Genomic DNA, 17,527 nt, shown 5'->3' with positions numbered 1-17,527 from the left:
AAATACTGATCCAGTGTTTGTCTCCCAGACTGCCCTTCATCTCCACCCTGTTGGCCCAGTCCAGTGTGTCACCCATCTCTGTTTGGTTGTTTGTTTATGTTTTCTCCCACCCTGCCTCTCCGGTGCTACCACCCGCTTCCTAGTAATATTCCACTGCCAGTGAGCTAAACTGGGTGGCATGGTGTGAGAGGCTGGGTGTGTGAAGGGTGCTACAGTTGTGTGTGTAGGCCGCAGCCCTCAGAGCGGGCAGTGATATGCTTAATGGTTTTTGAGAATTACAAATGTTCTCATGCAAATCCCTTTTTGGAAAAATCCTCCTGGTGCCCTCACATTGGTTTGTTAGATCGGGAGGAAACAAACCTCTCATTATAAGCCTATGGAACTCTTCCACCCAAAGCAATATCCCTGCCTGCACTTCTCTGTCGCCCAGTTCACATATTGCCCAGACTCCCAGAAGACCTTCATTGTTGAGGGCTATGTGGGGTGCAGGGTGTTTCTCCTTCCTTCCTCCTCCACCCCTCCTCTTCCCCACCCTCATACTCATCCATCCTCCCATCCCCCAGGGACTTACCTGTCTGTTGCGTTCATCCATAATCCGCGTGATCTGAATCTTTTTCCTCCCCATCGTCCCCGTCTCTTTCTTTCTCTCCTCTTTCTAAAGAACTTTATGCTTTCTTCGCTCTCCTCCTTTCTTCTTCTTTCTCTTCACTCTTCTGCTCTTTCCTTATCTGTCTTTTCTCTGCTTTCTATTTGTTCCAATCAACTCAAAGATTCCAGCATCCGTACCTGCAAGAAAGAAGTGGGGAGGGGGAGGAGAAGATGAGCATTAAATGAAATGAAATATAGCAAAATACTGAGAGAAAAAATAATAAAAGTGGCATCATGGCAGCCACAAGGGAGGGTGAAGAAAGACAAAGAATCTGTCAACAATGTTGTGAGAACCGCTGTGTTTTTCACTGTCGATATCATGCAAATCAGTTTTTGCATTTTTTTTCCCAGGCACCGACTATGAGAGGAGACAGCGCTGTCAGGATCTCGCTTCGTTCACAGAGAGTTTGACAGTGTTTTGGAAGTGCCGCTAACTTAAACGCTCTAATCACCAACACTGTAACATTACCTCCAGACTGAGAAATACATTTTGTTTCTTCCCACAAACTGCACTGTATTGACAGTGAAACTGCCAGACACAGCTTTTTCTACTCTATCTGCAGCTCATCTCCAAAATGGCAGACGTGAGTCGTAGGATAGAATACAGATGTAGAACTGAGCTCAGTTTTGCCATGTTCTGGCAAAACAAAGCAAAAGACACAAAAGAAGAAAAAAAGTGCCAAGAGTAATCTTTTGAAACGTGGTAAAAGGACGTTTCTTAGAGACAGAAATCAAACAAAATTCCAACATCAACTTAATCCAGCTGGATACATTGCATGTCAATGACTGCATCTGAGGAGCATCTGAATAAAGACACTTGTGCGTTTGCTCGTGCTGGGACAGCTGAGTGTGTGTGTGTGTGTGTACCTGTGTCTGAGGAGTTGAGGCCAGCAGCTGATGAGCTGGACTGCATGTGCAAAGAAGAAAGCTGCGCTCCACACAGTTTGCGTGAGTGAGTGACTGTGTGTCCGTGTGTGCGTGCATGTATATGTGAGTGCGCGCGTGTGTGTGTGTGTGTGTGTGTGTGTGTGTGTGTGTGTGTGTGTGTGTGTGTGTGTGTGTGTGTGTGTGTGTGTGTGTGTGTGTGTGTGTGTGTGTGTGTGTGTGTGTGTGTGTGTGTGTGTGAGTTTGGCTAAGCCAGAGCTCCAGTGCATCTCTCCAGAGTGCTAAAGTAGGCCAACCCAATCTATCTCAGGGAGGAGCAGAAGAACTGTTGTTGTGTTTTCTTTTGACAGTAGAGGTGATAACGTCCCTCGTTATGCAAATGAGCATCCCATTATTTAAGCTCAGTGCAATGCAGGGGAGCTGTCAGCGCCGTCACATAAAAAAAAATAAAAAAAATCCTCCATCTACCCTGCCTTTTTTTCTCTACTTTCCCCTTCTTCTCTCTTCTCTCCTTTCTGAACCAGATTTCCGGCACCTGGCAGCACAAGCATCAGACATTGATGTGGAAGACGACACCGCTTCACCAAAAGACATGTCAGTCTCAGTCTCTCTCTCTATCACTCTCTCTCTCTCCTTTCTCATACACCCTTGCTCTCTTCCTCACTCTCTCATATCCTCTCCTTTGCACGCTCCCGCACACATACATGCACATTGTAATGCGCTTCCTTTCCTCTTTCCTTTTTTTTTTTTTATCTTCCCCTAACCTGAATCCATGTATTTATTGAGTAACATGCATGAGAAAGCACAAGAAAGCTCTAAACCCCCGAGGTGAGCGCAGCACATTGCTATGCACTTGACCTCTTTGTGCGAGAGAGTAGGACATTGATAATGAAAGTGCGTAATAGGGGACATCCAGGGATTCTGTGGCTCTGACAGACCAAGGCCTGTAGCAACAGTACACGACAGTAGATCTTTTCATTAGAAAACACAGGTTGTGTACTATCTGCTTGATTCTTAGTTTAATTTAGAGCTAAGACTAGTATGATAATGTGGGCCTTTGAAGCCCATATGCATGACACGGATTAATAAATTAGATTAAATTTTTTAGCAATAGCATGGCACTGATTAAATTTATTTATTATGTATGTTATAAGATTCTCTGCAAAAACTTCCATCATACAAAAATGGAGAACAAAGTCAGACAATACAATTAGAACAATGATGAAATACATGACAAAAAAACCTCCTGAGTTGATGGTTCTAAATACGCCCACTTATGGAAGAAGTGAGATACAAACATAAATGCATCATTTGGCAGTTAGGACAACAGCCGGACTGCACCATCATAATAATAAGATCTAAAATAACTCTGTGGCAGCTCTGAAGAGGCTATCCAAAACATTTTAGCATTGCTCTGCTCAAACACACCCATCCATCGACAGAAAAACAAAGACCTGCCCTCTGGAAGAAAACAACTAAGGATGTTGTCAGACAAACTAGGATTACAAGCCAGCACCAAGGCACTTGGCACAAGACAGCCAGACAAGGATATCAATCAAGCCGGCGTACCTCAATCACAGGCTGACAGCATCATTCCCTCCCAGTCTTTGTATTCAACACTACCCAGCCTGGGCATCACTCCAAACAAGGAGGCGTTACCTCTGTGATCCCTGCCTCCTGGCCTCCACCTCCTCCTTGTTCCTCCCACAGCCCACTGAGCAGAGCTGAACCTCTCAATGTCAACAACCGCTGGGGCAACACCTTAGGCCTTACGTAACATTAATGCTAAGACTAAGCCCATGTCCTGAACATTTAATCCCTGCTTTTGGCTCCCAGCAGCAGCCAATGCTCCCTGAGGTGAGGCTCTGCTACCGCTTAGCCCCGTGTCAATGCCTCCCCACCTCAGCCAACCCCCCCACCCCCCTTCCCCATCTCTTCTCACTACTGCCTCCTCTACCTCCTCCTACACAACCACGCAAGTTCCCTTTCCTCCATCCCCACTGCCCCCCACCCCCCACACTCCCCCCTTCTTGCGCCACCACCCTCCCACTTTTCCTCACACCCGCCCCCGTCCCATATGAGTGCCAGGCAGCTCCTGGATAAGAACTGAGAACCCACCTCCTCATCGGGCTCCCTTCCCTCTTCCTCCGTCTCCTTCCCTTGTGGTGGATAGAGCATCACTTAACTTAACAGATTACCACTGAATCACTCAATCCAATTTAGCCTCATGACGCCAACTGGAGTGACAGTGAAATGGAGAGAAAATGCAGGAAACAAGCACTGCTTCGTGAACATGGTCAAGTGGCACAGGCAAGTAATCCTCAGCAGGAATTTTTCACAGGGGGCTGACACTGACACCTGACCTTGAGAGGGCAAATGAGGTGAGAAAGGATCAAGAGGAAAAAATGAAGACACACAGCGCGAGGCGCAAGAAAGAACTAACAAGCTTGCACACATTAAGCCAATTTACTAATCCCAAAGTAAGGCGAAGGGAAAGAGGGAATGAGCTTTGGAAAATGAAGAATACACAAAAGAGTTTCTTCATCTTCTCTATGGAGTTGGACTAATGGTATGCCTGCATTCACACTAGCCTGGTAACTGGAAGGAGGCCGAAGCGGGAGACTGCTAAGGTCAGAGAGCACGTTGGCACCAAGCAGACAGAAGGACAATGGTTGCTCCTCTGCTTGTTTTATATCCTGGGTCCCAACTCTCTGTGCTTTGAGTTGGAGAGGTGACAATGAAAGAGAAGGAGAGCGGAGACAGGAAAACAGAGAGAAATGGCGAGAAGAGAGGGAAATGGAATGAAGCATAAAGAGGGATCTTTTGAACAGGCACCAGGCCTCTCCTGGGGGAGGGGAAGAGCTGTGCCCACGACCCTCCCATCTGTTAAGCAGACGGACGGAGAGACGGAGAGAGAGAGGGAGAGAGAGAGAGAGAGAGAGACAGAGAGAGAGGGATGAAGGTTGGGGGAGGATGGGAGAGATGGAGAGGGAGCAGCGATTCAGCACATAGATCTAATGAGCATTCTCTCTCTCTCTCTCTCTCTCTCTCTCTCTCTCTCTCTCTCTCTCTCTCTCTCTCTCTCTCTCAGAAGTGGAGCTGAGAGGACGATGAGAACATATACACTCAGTGCACCACAAGGCTTGATTCTAGGTCGCCTCTCTCCCAAGTGTTTAGTCACTAAAAACTAATATACAGCACATGGCGCTTTTTCACATTCTAATAGACGGTCTATGGGGTGCTTGTTAATGTGGCTTTGTTATTGAGGACAGACACTGAAGATGACTCCTTTGAATCAAGAGGGCGACAAAAAGAGGAACTTTATCTTGACTCGTGCTCAGGACTAATTCGTCACTTTAAGAGACAGCTGCAGAGTTCTGTTGGCGAATGAGGAAAAACAAATGAGAAGAAATGTACAGGAACCCCCGTTCCAAGAACAAAAGTTACGCCCAATCGCCTATCCGATTATTTCTGAATTCAGAGAATTGTGAGGGGAATGAAACTAGTGCGACTGTAAATGCACCGCGTGGAGAATTCTGCTGATGCTGATGTTCTCGAATCCTAATTCTACACATGTTATAGCAAATTGGGGAAGGTGATTTATCATGACAGGATTGGTGATGTTTTTCCAAGAAACCCCACCTCGGCAGCACAGCCTCGGCTCATGGTACATCTGCAACACATTTGGTAATAGCATGTGTCCTGAAAATATATATATAAAGCCAGTATCCCCTATCCTCCTAGGAAATGTGGTTGTGAGGATTTGAAATAACATATTACACTGCAGTAAGTAAACCTTTTAGGAGGTGTATGGTACATTAAATAAACTCTCTCTCTTTTTTAAATAAACTCCCATTTCCTTGAAGAGGAGGACGAAAAAAAAGTGCGTTAATATGGTTTCCCAAATACAATCTGAATGTCAGTACACACTCACAGTGCTCCATTTTTACTTGAGCATTTCTGTCATGTGGAAGATTTTTTTTCCTCGAGAACATTTAAGTTTTTTTTTCTTTTTTTTTCAGATGTGTAGATTTTGGAGGTTTCTTCCTTGTTTTTTTGATGTAGCTATTTATGCGTGTGCCTGTTTAAATGCGAATGTGTTTGTGAGTGTGTTTATGTGTGTGTTTGTGCTTTATTTGGAAATGGTGGTGCACAGCACTTTATCTCCTGTCAGGATGGATGGAGATATACCAGCAGAAATGAGAGGAGGGGAAGGATCAAGCAAAGGAGCGAGTCGATGGCCAGGCAGGATGGGAACAGAAAAAATGTGTATCAGGTCTCATTGTGCCTCTAATGTCATTACAGGCAGTGACTCCTCTATGTGGCACGCCGCACTCCCCATCTGTCAGAGCGAGATAGGCAGGGTGACGAATGGCTATCACTGCTACTTCCCTCAACCCCCACCACCCCCAACCCCCACTCTAATGTCTGTATCTTTTTTGAGTGCTAGGGGAGAAGAGTGACCTAAACCTGGGCGGTAGCCCACGCGTAGGTGGGCCTCTATGGCTCTGAATCTCAGCAGATATTAGGACTAATTTAACATGTTAGCGGCTAAAGAGATTAGCAACATGTACATCTGGGGATTAGAGTGATAGTGGTGGATCATCTTATAATGTGTTCATTCCTTTTTCTTTCCCAGAGAGCGTTCTAGCTAAACTTGAATTTGAGAGGCTGTAGCGTATATGTGTGTGTGTGTGCATGTGTGTTCCTATGCGTGTGAGTCGGAGGATATGTCTTCACCTGTCTCTCTCCATTAGCTCATGATTTAGTTGGATCATTAGTGAGACAGAGACAGTTTCACATGTATTCTATTTTCAATCTCTATGTGCCTTTGAACTGAGACACCTGTCTATTGATGAGGAGGAAAGTGAGCCAATAGCCTGTGGTTGGCACAAGTTTTACACACTCTGTCAAGCACTCATAAGTGTGATTGACATCATGGAACAAAGTATATTGTTATAAGTAGCAGCTCAAGTGCTACAAGATGAGCTCTCAATTTTTCACCAACCCCAGTTCAACCAATTCCTCAACTTAAAACTTCATACTTCAACTTGAAACTTAATTGATTTTCATACTAATGAGACTCTGCCAACACCGTTTCCCCTCTTATCCTTCAATCCAACAGCACTGCCCCAGGGTCTTGGAGGACAGAAAGACAGGAAACACACATGCACACACAGACACAGACACGCACACACACACACACACAGACAGTTCAGCGGAAGGATGTGACATCAGCAGGCGCAGACAATCAAAGGTGCTAAAGGTGCTTCCTTCCCCACATCACCCTATTCACGTAGTATAGATTGAGAATCAAAATCCAATCGCCAACAGCAGATGATGAGCGAAAGTAAGCAGAAGCAATACACTCTCTGAGAAAGAAATACTTAAGGCCTCACATTATCTTCCCTTCAATGTCTCTTTTGCTTTATATGGCCAAGGGCCCACATAGTTATGTTCACGAGGGAATTATTAATCAAAAGAAAAATAACTTTAAAATCTTTTTTTTCAATGAGGCAACAGAAATAAATGCACTTACTGGGAAACTGGGTTAAAAAAAGTAAAAGTTAAAGCAGTTATTCACAAATTTTGCCAAAACATAGGTTGTATAACTTTTGAATTAATTGAATTGCATATGTCCTCAGTAACATATCTATACGATTGGTTTGGCGCAGTATGAGAACACAAAATCAGCATTAAGTATCTTTTACATGTTTTACTTCCAATTCATTCAGTACCATAGCTGCATAGCGCAGCTAGATGAAATTCACCTAATTTAAATGAATAAGAAATAACCCCGATAATAAAAAAATACTTAAAATTACTTACTTATAATTACCTATGGAAGTTGAAGCATTTAATATATAACATTTCAAACATTTCATATGCTGTATGTATTTGCGCATCGAGTACTTATGATTGTGAAGTCAAACACAGACAATTATAATATTTTACAATATCAAATTTAGTTAGTAACATTTGAGGTTTGACTGAATGCAGCTGTGTTTCGACTGCAAAAATATTCCCCTTTTAATTTCCTGTCATTTATATAAAATAATATCTAAATTTAGTTCATTTTAAATCATTAAAAAAATAATATGATTAATTCAGATTTGTCTTTTTAGATTTAGATATTTTACATTTTATGCAGAGATTTACCAACCGCAACGTGATAGTATCATGTAGTAATGAGTGGGTAGAATTGGAGGTGGAAGAGTACGGAGCCCTGCCCTTCGTTTGGGCAGCTGCACGTCTCACTCAGCACCAGCAAACAGGGGCCTTGGGCCATCAGAGCCGCAATGGAGACAGGTAGCCATCCGTCAGAGCCAGTATGGAGACAGGTGAGAGCCATCTTTCCATAGCCCGTTGCTGACTTCCCCAAGGACAAAATGACTTGACACAATGCGTCAACCCCCCTCTTTGAAAGGAGGCCAAGGGCTGTTAAGCCACAGCTGCCAGGCCAAAGGCAGATGAGCAAGAGGGCACACATGAAAGCAAGGCGAAGCTAGACAGACAGGGATAGGGAGGACGAGTAGCTGTCGTGGTTAAAAAGGCATTCCCCCGTCGGTTGTCAGCAGCTTTGTGTTGTGACAGTGGCTTATAGCCATGAGTGATAAACAAATAAACTTAGTGGACCACAATGACAAATTTGCCACACACATGCACTTGTGCCAAGCTGGAAAAAAATGGTATCAGAAAAAAGGAGAAGAGAAGAAAAAGCAGAAGCATAAACGAGCCACAATTTGGAGAGGCCCCGGAAAGGCTGGAATGAATCACCATTTAGTGCATTCAGTCTTTCCATCGCATGAGCATGAGGAGGAGCAATTCAAGTATAAACTAGAGATAGAAAATATGATAGAGAGAAAAAAAAGAATAAATGTAATAGAGGTCGCACAGTTCAAGGTGAAAAAAGAGTTTGGCAGAAGGGGAAAAAAAGAGAGGTATTGAAATGGTATGGAATCTGGAAGTAGAACAGATTGTGGTGATACACACTTCTGATGTTAAAACACAAATAACCTCACTTAGGTTTCACTTTATCAACACCACCACAGTTTCTTTCACTTCTTCCCCCTCTCTCTCTCTCTCTCTCTCTCTCTCTCTCTCTCTCTCTCTCTCCAGCCAATGTAAAGTCATTTACAAAGCTCTGCCGCAGGTCATGTTTTCCACTGAGTGTAAACCACTGTCTCAATTCACATGTTGCCCCCGTGCACCGCAGGACCCAGGTGTAACCAACTGCTGACACCAAAGGGAAGGGAACAGAAAATGAACACACAAATGGGTATGGATGATCACACACTCACAAGTGTACATCTTGGTTCACAGATAACTAATTCCCAGTTTATCTATTATGTTCATGAAACAAGCAAAAAGAAAAAAAAAAAAAACAACACTGTAATGAACAATGAACCAATGCAGTGGAATTGCAGTGTAAACCCTGCAATGAGTGTACCCAGCCCCCACAGGAACAGCCGGGAGTCATGTCACTAAGAACACAAAGCACTGACATATTCACCCAATTATGTTCCCTGCCGAGTATGACAATGTCTCAGGATGTTAGTAATGTTCTCCAGTGGGGGGGGGGGAGAAGGGCAGAGAGTGTGTGTATGTGTGTATGTGTGTGTGTTTGTGTCAGGGGTTTGAAACTGAGGCTAAGGGCTCACTGCTGCATGGGCCACACTTCAAGCACAGCAAACTTCCCAGTAGCCGTGCGCCCTGACTCCCCTGCTCCCGCACCCCCCCCCCCCCCCCCCCCCCCCCCCCCACGCTGTATCAACACCAAAAATCATGGTTTGAGACGATCCGCTGATGATTTCATCACAACCCCCCCAACCCTTACTCTTTCACTTTGCCACAGCATTCTAATCACCCTAATTAAAAGCTTTGTTCATTTAGAAATCTCTGATGACAATTTGTTTCACTCTACCCTACAGCAGTGGTGGCTGTGAAGAGAGGAGAATTAAATTTGATCTTCTGACAGCAATTATTAAATGCTCCCTCCTGGCCTCAATTAAGGCCCGCAGGCTAATGCTAACATGGCTAACCCTCATGCAACCACGAGACGCCGGCGCACTTCCTTTTTCTTCGCCAGCTTCATTTCGTCACCTTTTTCGGCTCGTAGGTACGTGTGCGTGTGCAGGTGCGCCTATGCGTGTCGACTTGGTGGGCACGGTAATTCGTGCCTGTCTTTGGGTATGTCGGTAAAACGATTTCCTTTTTTGTTGCTGTTTGTTGTAACTAAGTCAGCATGTGGGGACGGGCACATCTATGAGGAAGTTGTGGAATTTACTATTTTGCCTTGTCTCATCTCATCAGCAAATTTGGATTCCATAACGATACTATTACGTGATGGGATTATTTTTGAAACTGTGACCACAACAAGGACATACTGAAGCTGCCAAACGCTGGCGATCTGCTCGATCTCTCCGCTCTCAAGACTTGCGTTCAGTGTGCTGAGGGCCTAAACTGCTAAACTACATATACAAGTCAATAAAACAGGCACTTGTAATAATTAGCATACATTGTATTACACTGGGCACATGTATGCTCACTTTTGGCTGTATACATGCCTTAATGGGACAAAATTAACCCTTAAAACCCTCTAAAAAACTACAATTGTTTACAGTTATCACTCTAAAGAACACTGCCTCACCCTGTTGTTGTGACACTCCAACAGCATTATGTGTCATGGACGCAGCCTTGCTGAGCTGAAGTGAGAGCCACAGCACTGCTTTGAGTCTATGCACAGCGTGTGGGTAATTTGCAGAGAAGTAGAAGGTTGCACACTTCAACAAGGATGTCCTTCATAGATACGACCTTCTGTTTTTTTTTTTTTTTCCGTTTTTTTCTCCGGTCCCTGTGCTCTGCTAGGAAACCGAGTAACCTAGATCGTGGAGTAGGGAAAGAGAGAGAGGGATTGTGACAGAGAAAGAGAGAGACAGAAAGGAGAGACGGAGAGGGAGAGACTGAGAAAAAGAAGCAGTGGGAAGGATTGAAGGGAGAGAGTCAGAATTTGACACCCCACCACCCCACCCAACACTTAGAAAGATAAAAAAAAACTCTACTAGGATGATGTCAGGTTCACTCCTCTTTCTTTCTGGTTACCGCAAGCTGATTGTGCTGATTATTGGTGAGCATTGTTTCCCTGTTGACGCTGCGCATCATTAAACAGAGATTGTTCCACTGTTAGTGTTTGTGTAAGCAAGGCTGGTATAATGTTTCCAGGCACTTTGTCTTCACCACAGACACACACACACACACACACACAATGTAAACTTGAGAGACAAGTTGTATATGTTGCATCTATGCTTTATGTTACTCCTGTGCTTCCTATCAAGTTAAATCCAGGAGCTTTCAAAAACAAATGAAACAAATGAAATCAAACAGGAATATATATTGAAAACATTTCCAATCTCTAAAATGAAAAAAAGACACGTAACATAAATACATGGGTTTTATGAAATGTCTGAAATCTCTTTCAGCACATAGCCTAAACTACTCTCACAGTGCTTTACGCTTCCCAGATGAGAGCTGACGGCGAGGTGCATGAGGCGAAAGGTTGTATGGATTGTGGAGGGTGTGTTGCGGCATACGGTACCTACAGATCAGCCTCTGTTTAGGGGAGTGGCCCCACCAAGGCCAGAGCCGGGCCAGACCCAGTCCAAGCCTCTCATTAGTCATCGGCTGGGTGCCGCGCTCCTTTTTGGAGTGGTTAAGGGGGAACCGACGAGGGTCTGGCAGTTCCACTGTACTCCACTCCCAGCACCATCACAACCCGACCTCATCAAAGCGAGCGCTCGTAATTTGTCACAGAAAGCAGCCAATTAACATATGTTAAGGGAGGAGGGACGACGAGAAGAAGGGAGGAGAGGAGGGGAGGGAGGGAGTGAAAAAAGATAGCGTATGATTAAAGAGTCTGCACAGCTGCACAAAATCAAGATGGCAAAGAGAGGTTTGAAAGAGACCTCAGACCCAGTAATCTGATAAAGCTTACTGTTACTTAACCCCCATAAGCAAGAGAGAGAGGGAGAACGAGAGGGGGAGAATGAAATAATAGAGACAAACAAATATTAAATTACTGCTGTGAAGCTACAAGCTTTGGCAGAGTGCCTCTGCTCTCAAGATGTGGCTACAGTGAAGGCCACTGTATCACATGGAGATGACCCCTCTTGCCAAAGCACTACTGCTGTTTGACCATGCTCTATTTTTAGCTCAGCACTCGCCATTGGGTTTAACGTAGTTCACAGTTACGCTAAAATCTGACAGGGATGTTTTTTTTTACTTTTTTTTTTTTATATTATTATTCCAAAATTTGAATGTCTGGTGTACCACAGCAATTTAGCTCCCTTTCTCATGAAACAAAAGGTGTTTTTTTTCATTTTTCATTTATTTTTTCCGTCACAAAGTCTCAGACAAGTTGCTTACATTCTGACTTGTTTGTTTGCTTTCAAATTCTTGTTCCTCATGGTTGGTTTTTAACATGCTGTGTGTGGTTATTTATGCATGTGTGCACGCCTTGTGTGCGGCTGTGTGTCTGTGCGTGTGTGTGCGTTTATATGTCTGTTATTGTTGATGTTGTTGTTGTAGGAACATCTTGTGAAGTGAGTTGTGTGATATTTTGCCTTGTTGTTGGATACGGTGGCAGGCTGAATGCATTAGCAGTGCACGCCGATGCCATTCTGTGTTCTGTCGTCTCTCAGCCACCTCTGCCTTGTCTCTCTACAGCGACTGATCACACGGGCTGACAAGCAAGTTTGGGTCTACGTCTGCCGCAGCATCCTTCACTACGTGGGCTCTGACTCTTTCAGCGAGCAAAATAAGAGAGGCGGGAAGGAAGCTTTAAACAAATTTGTGAGTGATTTTGGAATTGTACGTCAAGTCGAGGGGAAATCCCCCTCAACAAAAAGTCAGCAAACTTGAACAAAAATTCAGTATTCCTAATACAGTTATTGAAAGACATTAGTATTATTATTATCATTGTTATTATTATTATCATTATTGTTGTTGTTGTTGTTAAATGAATGCCATTTTAACAGAGATGAAAATGGAAAGCAAAACCACAAATGGCCAACAGAAAAGCATACCCAACACTATATATAAATCATGACTGTTTCTTTTTTCCTCCTCTTCCTTTCTCTTGCACTCTTATCCTTGCCATCAAGCATCAATCGTTATTTATTTATTTTTCCTATTTGGGAAGTAAAGGGCTAGAGTGGAGGAGCGGAGGAGTAAAGGAGTGGGGGATGCAGTGATGGCGGACAGAGGGGGCGGCGGCGAGTTGCGTTTGGTTCACAAGGCTCGCTGCTCGGTTGCATTTTTCTCTTCTCTTCTGTGTGTTGCGAGCTGGTGGTTCAGTGAAGGACCTGGCTGCCTGGAGTTCCCCCCCTCCACTCAAATCCCTCTGCTGCGCGCACAGCTGCACCGTTCACATAACCTCGCCGGCCCCCTCCTACTCCCCCTCCACCCCCAGCTAATGATAGCAGAGCACGTCCCCTCTACAAGGCAACAGCTTTTTCCACTTCATGCACATACACACATACGCATACAAACTTGGCGCGCACAAGAGCATCGGACACACGCACAGACTAGTGGGCACAACATATCCATTTTCTTTCTCTTGGTTCCTTCCCTTCATTTTTTCTCATATTATTCAATTTCTTCCCCTTCTCTTCATCCTGAGAAAAATCCCCCGGCCTTATGACCCAAGCGAGGCCTGAGAACGTTAGCCTCCCCCAAACACACACACAGACATACACATACAAACACTGAACCACCCCTCCAACTCCAAACTCCTTGTTTTTCTCCCTCTGTACAACCCTGCACAGCAAGTGACCTGCATCACAGCTGTGTGTGGGAATTTGTATGGGTGGGTGTGTTAGCGGGAGGGTTGAGTGTGTGAATATATGTATTTGCACATACCTGCTCACGTCAATGCTCACACTGGATATGCCGCATGTACGCTGGTGCAACATTGCATGTGTTATACATTTACTTAAGGTACATATTTCTGTTGTGTGTGTCTGTGTAAGCAGAAGAGAAGGGAGGTGAGGGCAGCTCTGGGCTTCTGCTGCGCCTACTGTGCATTATCCCAAATAAACAACTCATTACACGTGTACTTAACCAAGGGGAGCTGGCGAGCAGTGGAAGCTAATCCCCGTTATCGTTCCCAGCGTTTCTCTTCCGATTAAGCCACGGGGAAGAGGAGCCCAAGAAGGTAGGCTGCTCAGTGCAGGAGGAGGAAGAGTGAGGAGGAGGAGGCGAGAGAGAGAGAGAGAGAGAGAAGAAAGAAAAGCATTTGAGTTAACTTCCCACAAGTGCCTTTCTTACTTATAGTATCTCTTCTCACTCTATCTTTCTCTCTCCCTCTCCCCTCTTGCCTTCTCTCCTTCCTTTTCCCTGTGGATTTTGCACTGCTCTTCCTTGTTTTCGACCATCTCTCAGAACTGGGTCATCGACAGACTGTGCGGCAGCATTTTGAAGAACATGGGAGGGAAAAAAAAAAGCGTGTTCTTTCTATGAGAACAATCCAAGGCTTCTTTAACAAGTAGCCCGCTTATCAAATTAAGCTGTCAAAAGCACATTAATAACAGGCAGCACAATTCCCTTCACAGAGAAAGGGAGGAAAAAAAAGCGCATTCGAAAAAAAAAAAAAGGAATGATTTCTCCTCTGCCGTGTAAAGAGAAAGTCCAGCAAGGGCGGTAAAGCTTTTCAAAGATTTCTTCCTCTCTTTTGCTGTCCCATTCCCAAAATGATTATGATGCCCCCATTATGAGGGGCCAAGATGTGGAGTAGCACTCATTTAGAGGATGAACAATATCTCAGGCTAGGATGTAGCAAGGATGATGCTCATAATGAACAGAATTACAAGCTTTACTCTTTTTATGCTTTTTACAAGAAGGACTCCACCACTTGTGCTGGATGACACTTTAACTGATAAATGAGCATCACAGAACAATAATGCGGATTCAAGACCAAATAATTAGATGGTTTGATGGAGTAATATGGTGCTCAGTAAAAAAAAAAGAAAAAAAAAGAAAAAGGAATAACCAACAAGACTGTTATCCGCCCACATAATTGAGACATCAAACATTAGTTTGACCCTGGATAATCTGAACCTTTTTGGAAATAAGATAAGAGTTAGACGGTAATGTATGAACAGGCTATAACAAGTCAATTCTACTCTCAAAGCTAACATCATTATCAGCAAAGCAGTCATTCCAAAACTCATTACAATCAGAACTGTGGTTCAGATCATCCCGTAAGAACGTGAGAGCAGCGCGTGAGGGAAACAGTGTAGAGCAGTGAGGCACAGAGAGAAAGTTAACACTCTCAGCGCTGTTCGCATGGCATATGCCTGAGTCGCAGAAACTAAATTAACAAGACACCTCGGCGTACAGATGGCAGAGAGGAGAGAAAACCACCCTATGACCTTACGCTCATAGACTAAATGTCTAAAAAACACAGATCTCATTTTGAAAGCATTCTATTGTGTTGCCATCTTGACACTCCCCTTAAATCCTCACAGAAATTAACTTGTACTTTTTTTTAAATCCGTACTTTACAAAATCTGATGCTGTCAAACTGGCTGCTCGGGCTGGACTGCGAGCCCTTTTGTGTTTTACTCCAGAGACCGATTTTCTCACACCCTCAATTTGAGTCCCATCCTGTTTGCTCGGCCCCCGAGGGGGCTGCTCTGCCGTAGCCTGGAGTGGGCCGGCGGTGGATGGATGTGACGTGGAGGCACTGGGACTCTGCTGGAGGGAGGCTGGAGCCACGACAGGTATCCCCCGCACTTCCTCAGCTATTTATAAAACCATGAGTCCAGCACAGGGCCAAAAATAAGACGAAGGCCATTTCTATTCCAAATAATGGAGGCAGCTCACTGCTTTACTCACACACTTTAATGCTCCCACACAAACACAGCAGAAAGCTATCCATCCACACAATGAAAAAATAATTAAAAGTGAAAAACTTCACAGTAGACAATGAAACCATCTCTGTCCTCCTAGTGAGCATGCTGAAACGTGCACATGCACACACAAACATACACAGCAGACAAAAGTCAATATCAAGGCTGAGCTATTTCTGTAGAGAGCACTATTTAGGAAGTGTGGGCTGGGTGCCAGTATTCTCCTCAGTATCGTCTGGGCGTCATTGCACTGCTGCTGTTATACAAACTCACCTCTTTCCTCTCTCACCCGCTCCTCACCCTTTCCACCCAACCCCTTATTCCATTGTCAGTGATCTCTCTGTCTCTCTCTCTCTCTGTGTTTCTCTTATACACACACAAGGTTATTTGTTTTTCCACTGGGTCGAACCACAGTGCCAGGTGAAAGCATCTATTGGCAGGATAAAGAGAGTGGCTGGTGTGAGATCACAAGGCCCCACTCTGCCCAGCAAACCTTGAAGTGAAGCGCCGGGCTGGAGTTTCAAACAAAGTGCCCCCTCATTCATTATACATGCAACTGCACTGAAAATCTCCTTCCGCAACACCATCTCTTCTCCTCTCTCTCTCTCTTTCTCTTCACATCGTCCCTCTCCCTTTTCTCTCGTTTTTTTCCAGACAGAGCATCCATAAAGTATGAATAAAATTAATGACATCACGAGCTGCACTTTGGAAGAGCCACTGTAGGAAAAAGCCATACATCACAGGGCAGAAGGAGCCGGGACGAAAAAAATGAAAAAAAAAATTGACAGAGAGAGAAAGAAAAGGAGAGAAGGGGTCTGTGTGTGTGTGTGTGTCGGGGGGGTGTTGCTTAACCCTTCTCCCCCCTCAGGCCTCTTCATATTGCTGTGTGTTATTGTGTGTTATCATAAGTTTGATTTCAGATACACTTTAGCTGAAAAGTTGTTTTTTTTTTCCCAATTAATTTGTTTCGTTCTTTTTTTCATATTTCCTCATGTAGCAGCGACACCCGTTTTCTCTGTCCTCCTTTCTCCTGACTGTTTTTTGGTCAGCTAAGTCATGTAAGTGTTCAAAACAGTCCTGTGCTGCGCATTCTTTTACAGGCTGGCCTTTGGTGTGGGAATGGCACAGATGACAGTGGAAAGGAACACTGGTGTGGACTTTGGCAGGACACCGCCTGGTTAAGCTGTGTGTTCTGCGGAAGAGGGAGAGCACTGAGCGTGGATTCTTATATGGCCGTCTCTCGACTTAGATGGTGTTAACAGCATTTTCAACAGCGTGGTCCCCTCGGAGTTGAACGGCAAACCTCCTGACGTTACAGACTTTGCCCCGATATCTGACACTCCGTGGTGAAAAATAAGCGTTCTATCCAAGACTGTAATATTCTTCCTTAGAGCAAGAAAAAGAGAGAGATTTATCAATCGAACTGCTTTTTAGTGGCAATTCCGTGTGACACTGTTTCATTACAAGAGCAACATCACACAACAGCCTGACTGGGTAAAATGCAAGACCTTATTCCACTGAATCAAGTGTGAACACAAGATCTGCTAAAAATATGCGATAGCAATGTGAAGCTCAGCAGCAGCGTGGATGGGGAGCAGTGGCGGCGGCAGCGCAGATTGTGGCAGTCGAGTGAGCAGGGGTTTCAGATGGATGTGAGCTTGTGTGAGGCCAAGGCACAGAGCTACCTCTGTGCGTCTCACCGGACTGTGTTGCAGAATGACTCGGCTATGTTGCAGTTGTGACAAAGATAAATTACAGCCACTGGAAAACATTTCTAGATTTTTTTTTTTTTCTCACTCACACTCCCCTTCTCCACACCTCTTTTCTTTTTTTTGGCACTGGGTGGAATCCAAATGTGTGCCACACTAAAGGGAGAAGGTGGGGGTGGGGTCCTCTCGCTGAAAATATATTAGGGGCTAAGAAGTTGCCCCCTCACTGTTCACAGGTCAGTGCTGTGTCTTCTGATGGAGCACGTCTTCTGTTGCCAGATTTATGCACATGCACAGCAAACATTTCTCGCTCAAACTGACCCCAAAAGCTCACTAAAAAGGATTCCCAGTTAATTCTGGATTTACCGCACAGCGTGT

At 44.6% G+C, this 17,527-nt stretch overlaps 1 protein-coding gene across 6 annotated transcripts in view; it reads right to left on the bottom strand.

Moving 5' to 3' along the window:
- Positions 1–17,527, bottom strand: part of mef2cb (myocyte enhancer factor 2cb) — a 70,190-nt gene that overhangs the window by 36,747 nt on the left and 15,916 nt on the right. For all 6 annotated transcript variants that reach the window (XM_070833117.1, XM_070833118.1, XM_070833119.1 and 3 more), the window contains exon 3: positions 572–786. In XM_070833117.1, the coding sequence (XP_070689218.1) occupies positions 572–625 (54 nt within the window). In that variant the 5' untranslated portion in view covers positions 626–786. The remainder of the gene's footprint in view (positions 1–571; positions 787–17,527) is intronic.

The sequence above is a fragment of the Pempheris klunzingeri genome, chromosome 7 (assembly GCF_042242105.1).
Source record: "Pempheris klunzingeri isolate RE-2024b chromosome 7, fPemKlu1.hap1, whole genome shotgun sequence".
Lineage (NCBI taxonomy): Eukaryota > Metazoa > Chordata > Actinopteri > Acropomatiformes > Pempheridae > Pempheris > Pempheris klunzingeri.
Note: the sequence above shows the minus strand (reverse complement) of the source record. Positions and strands in the feature narration are given on the sequence as shown.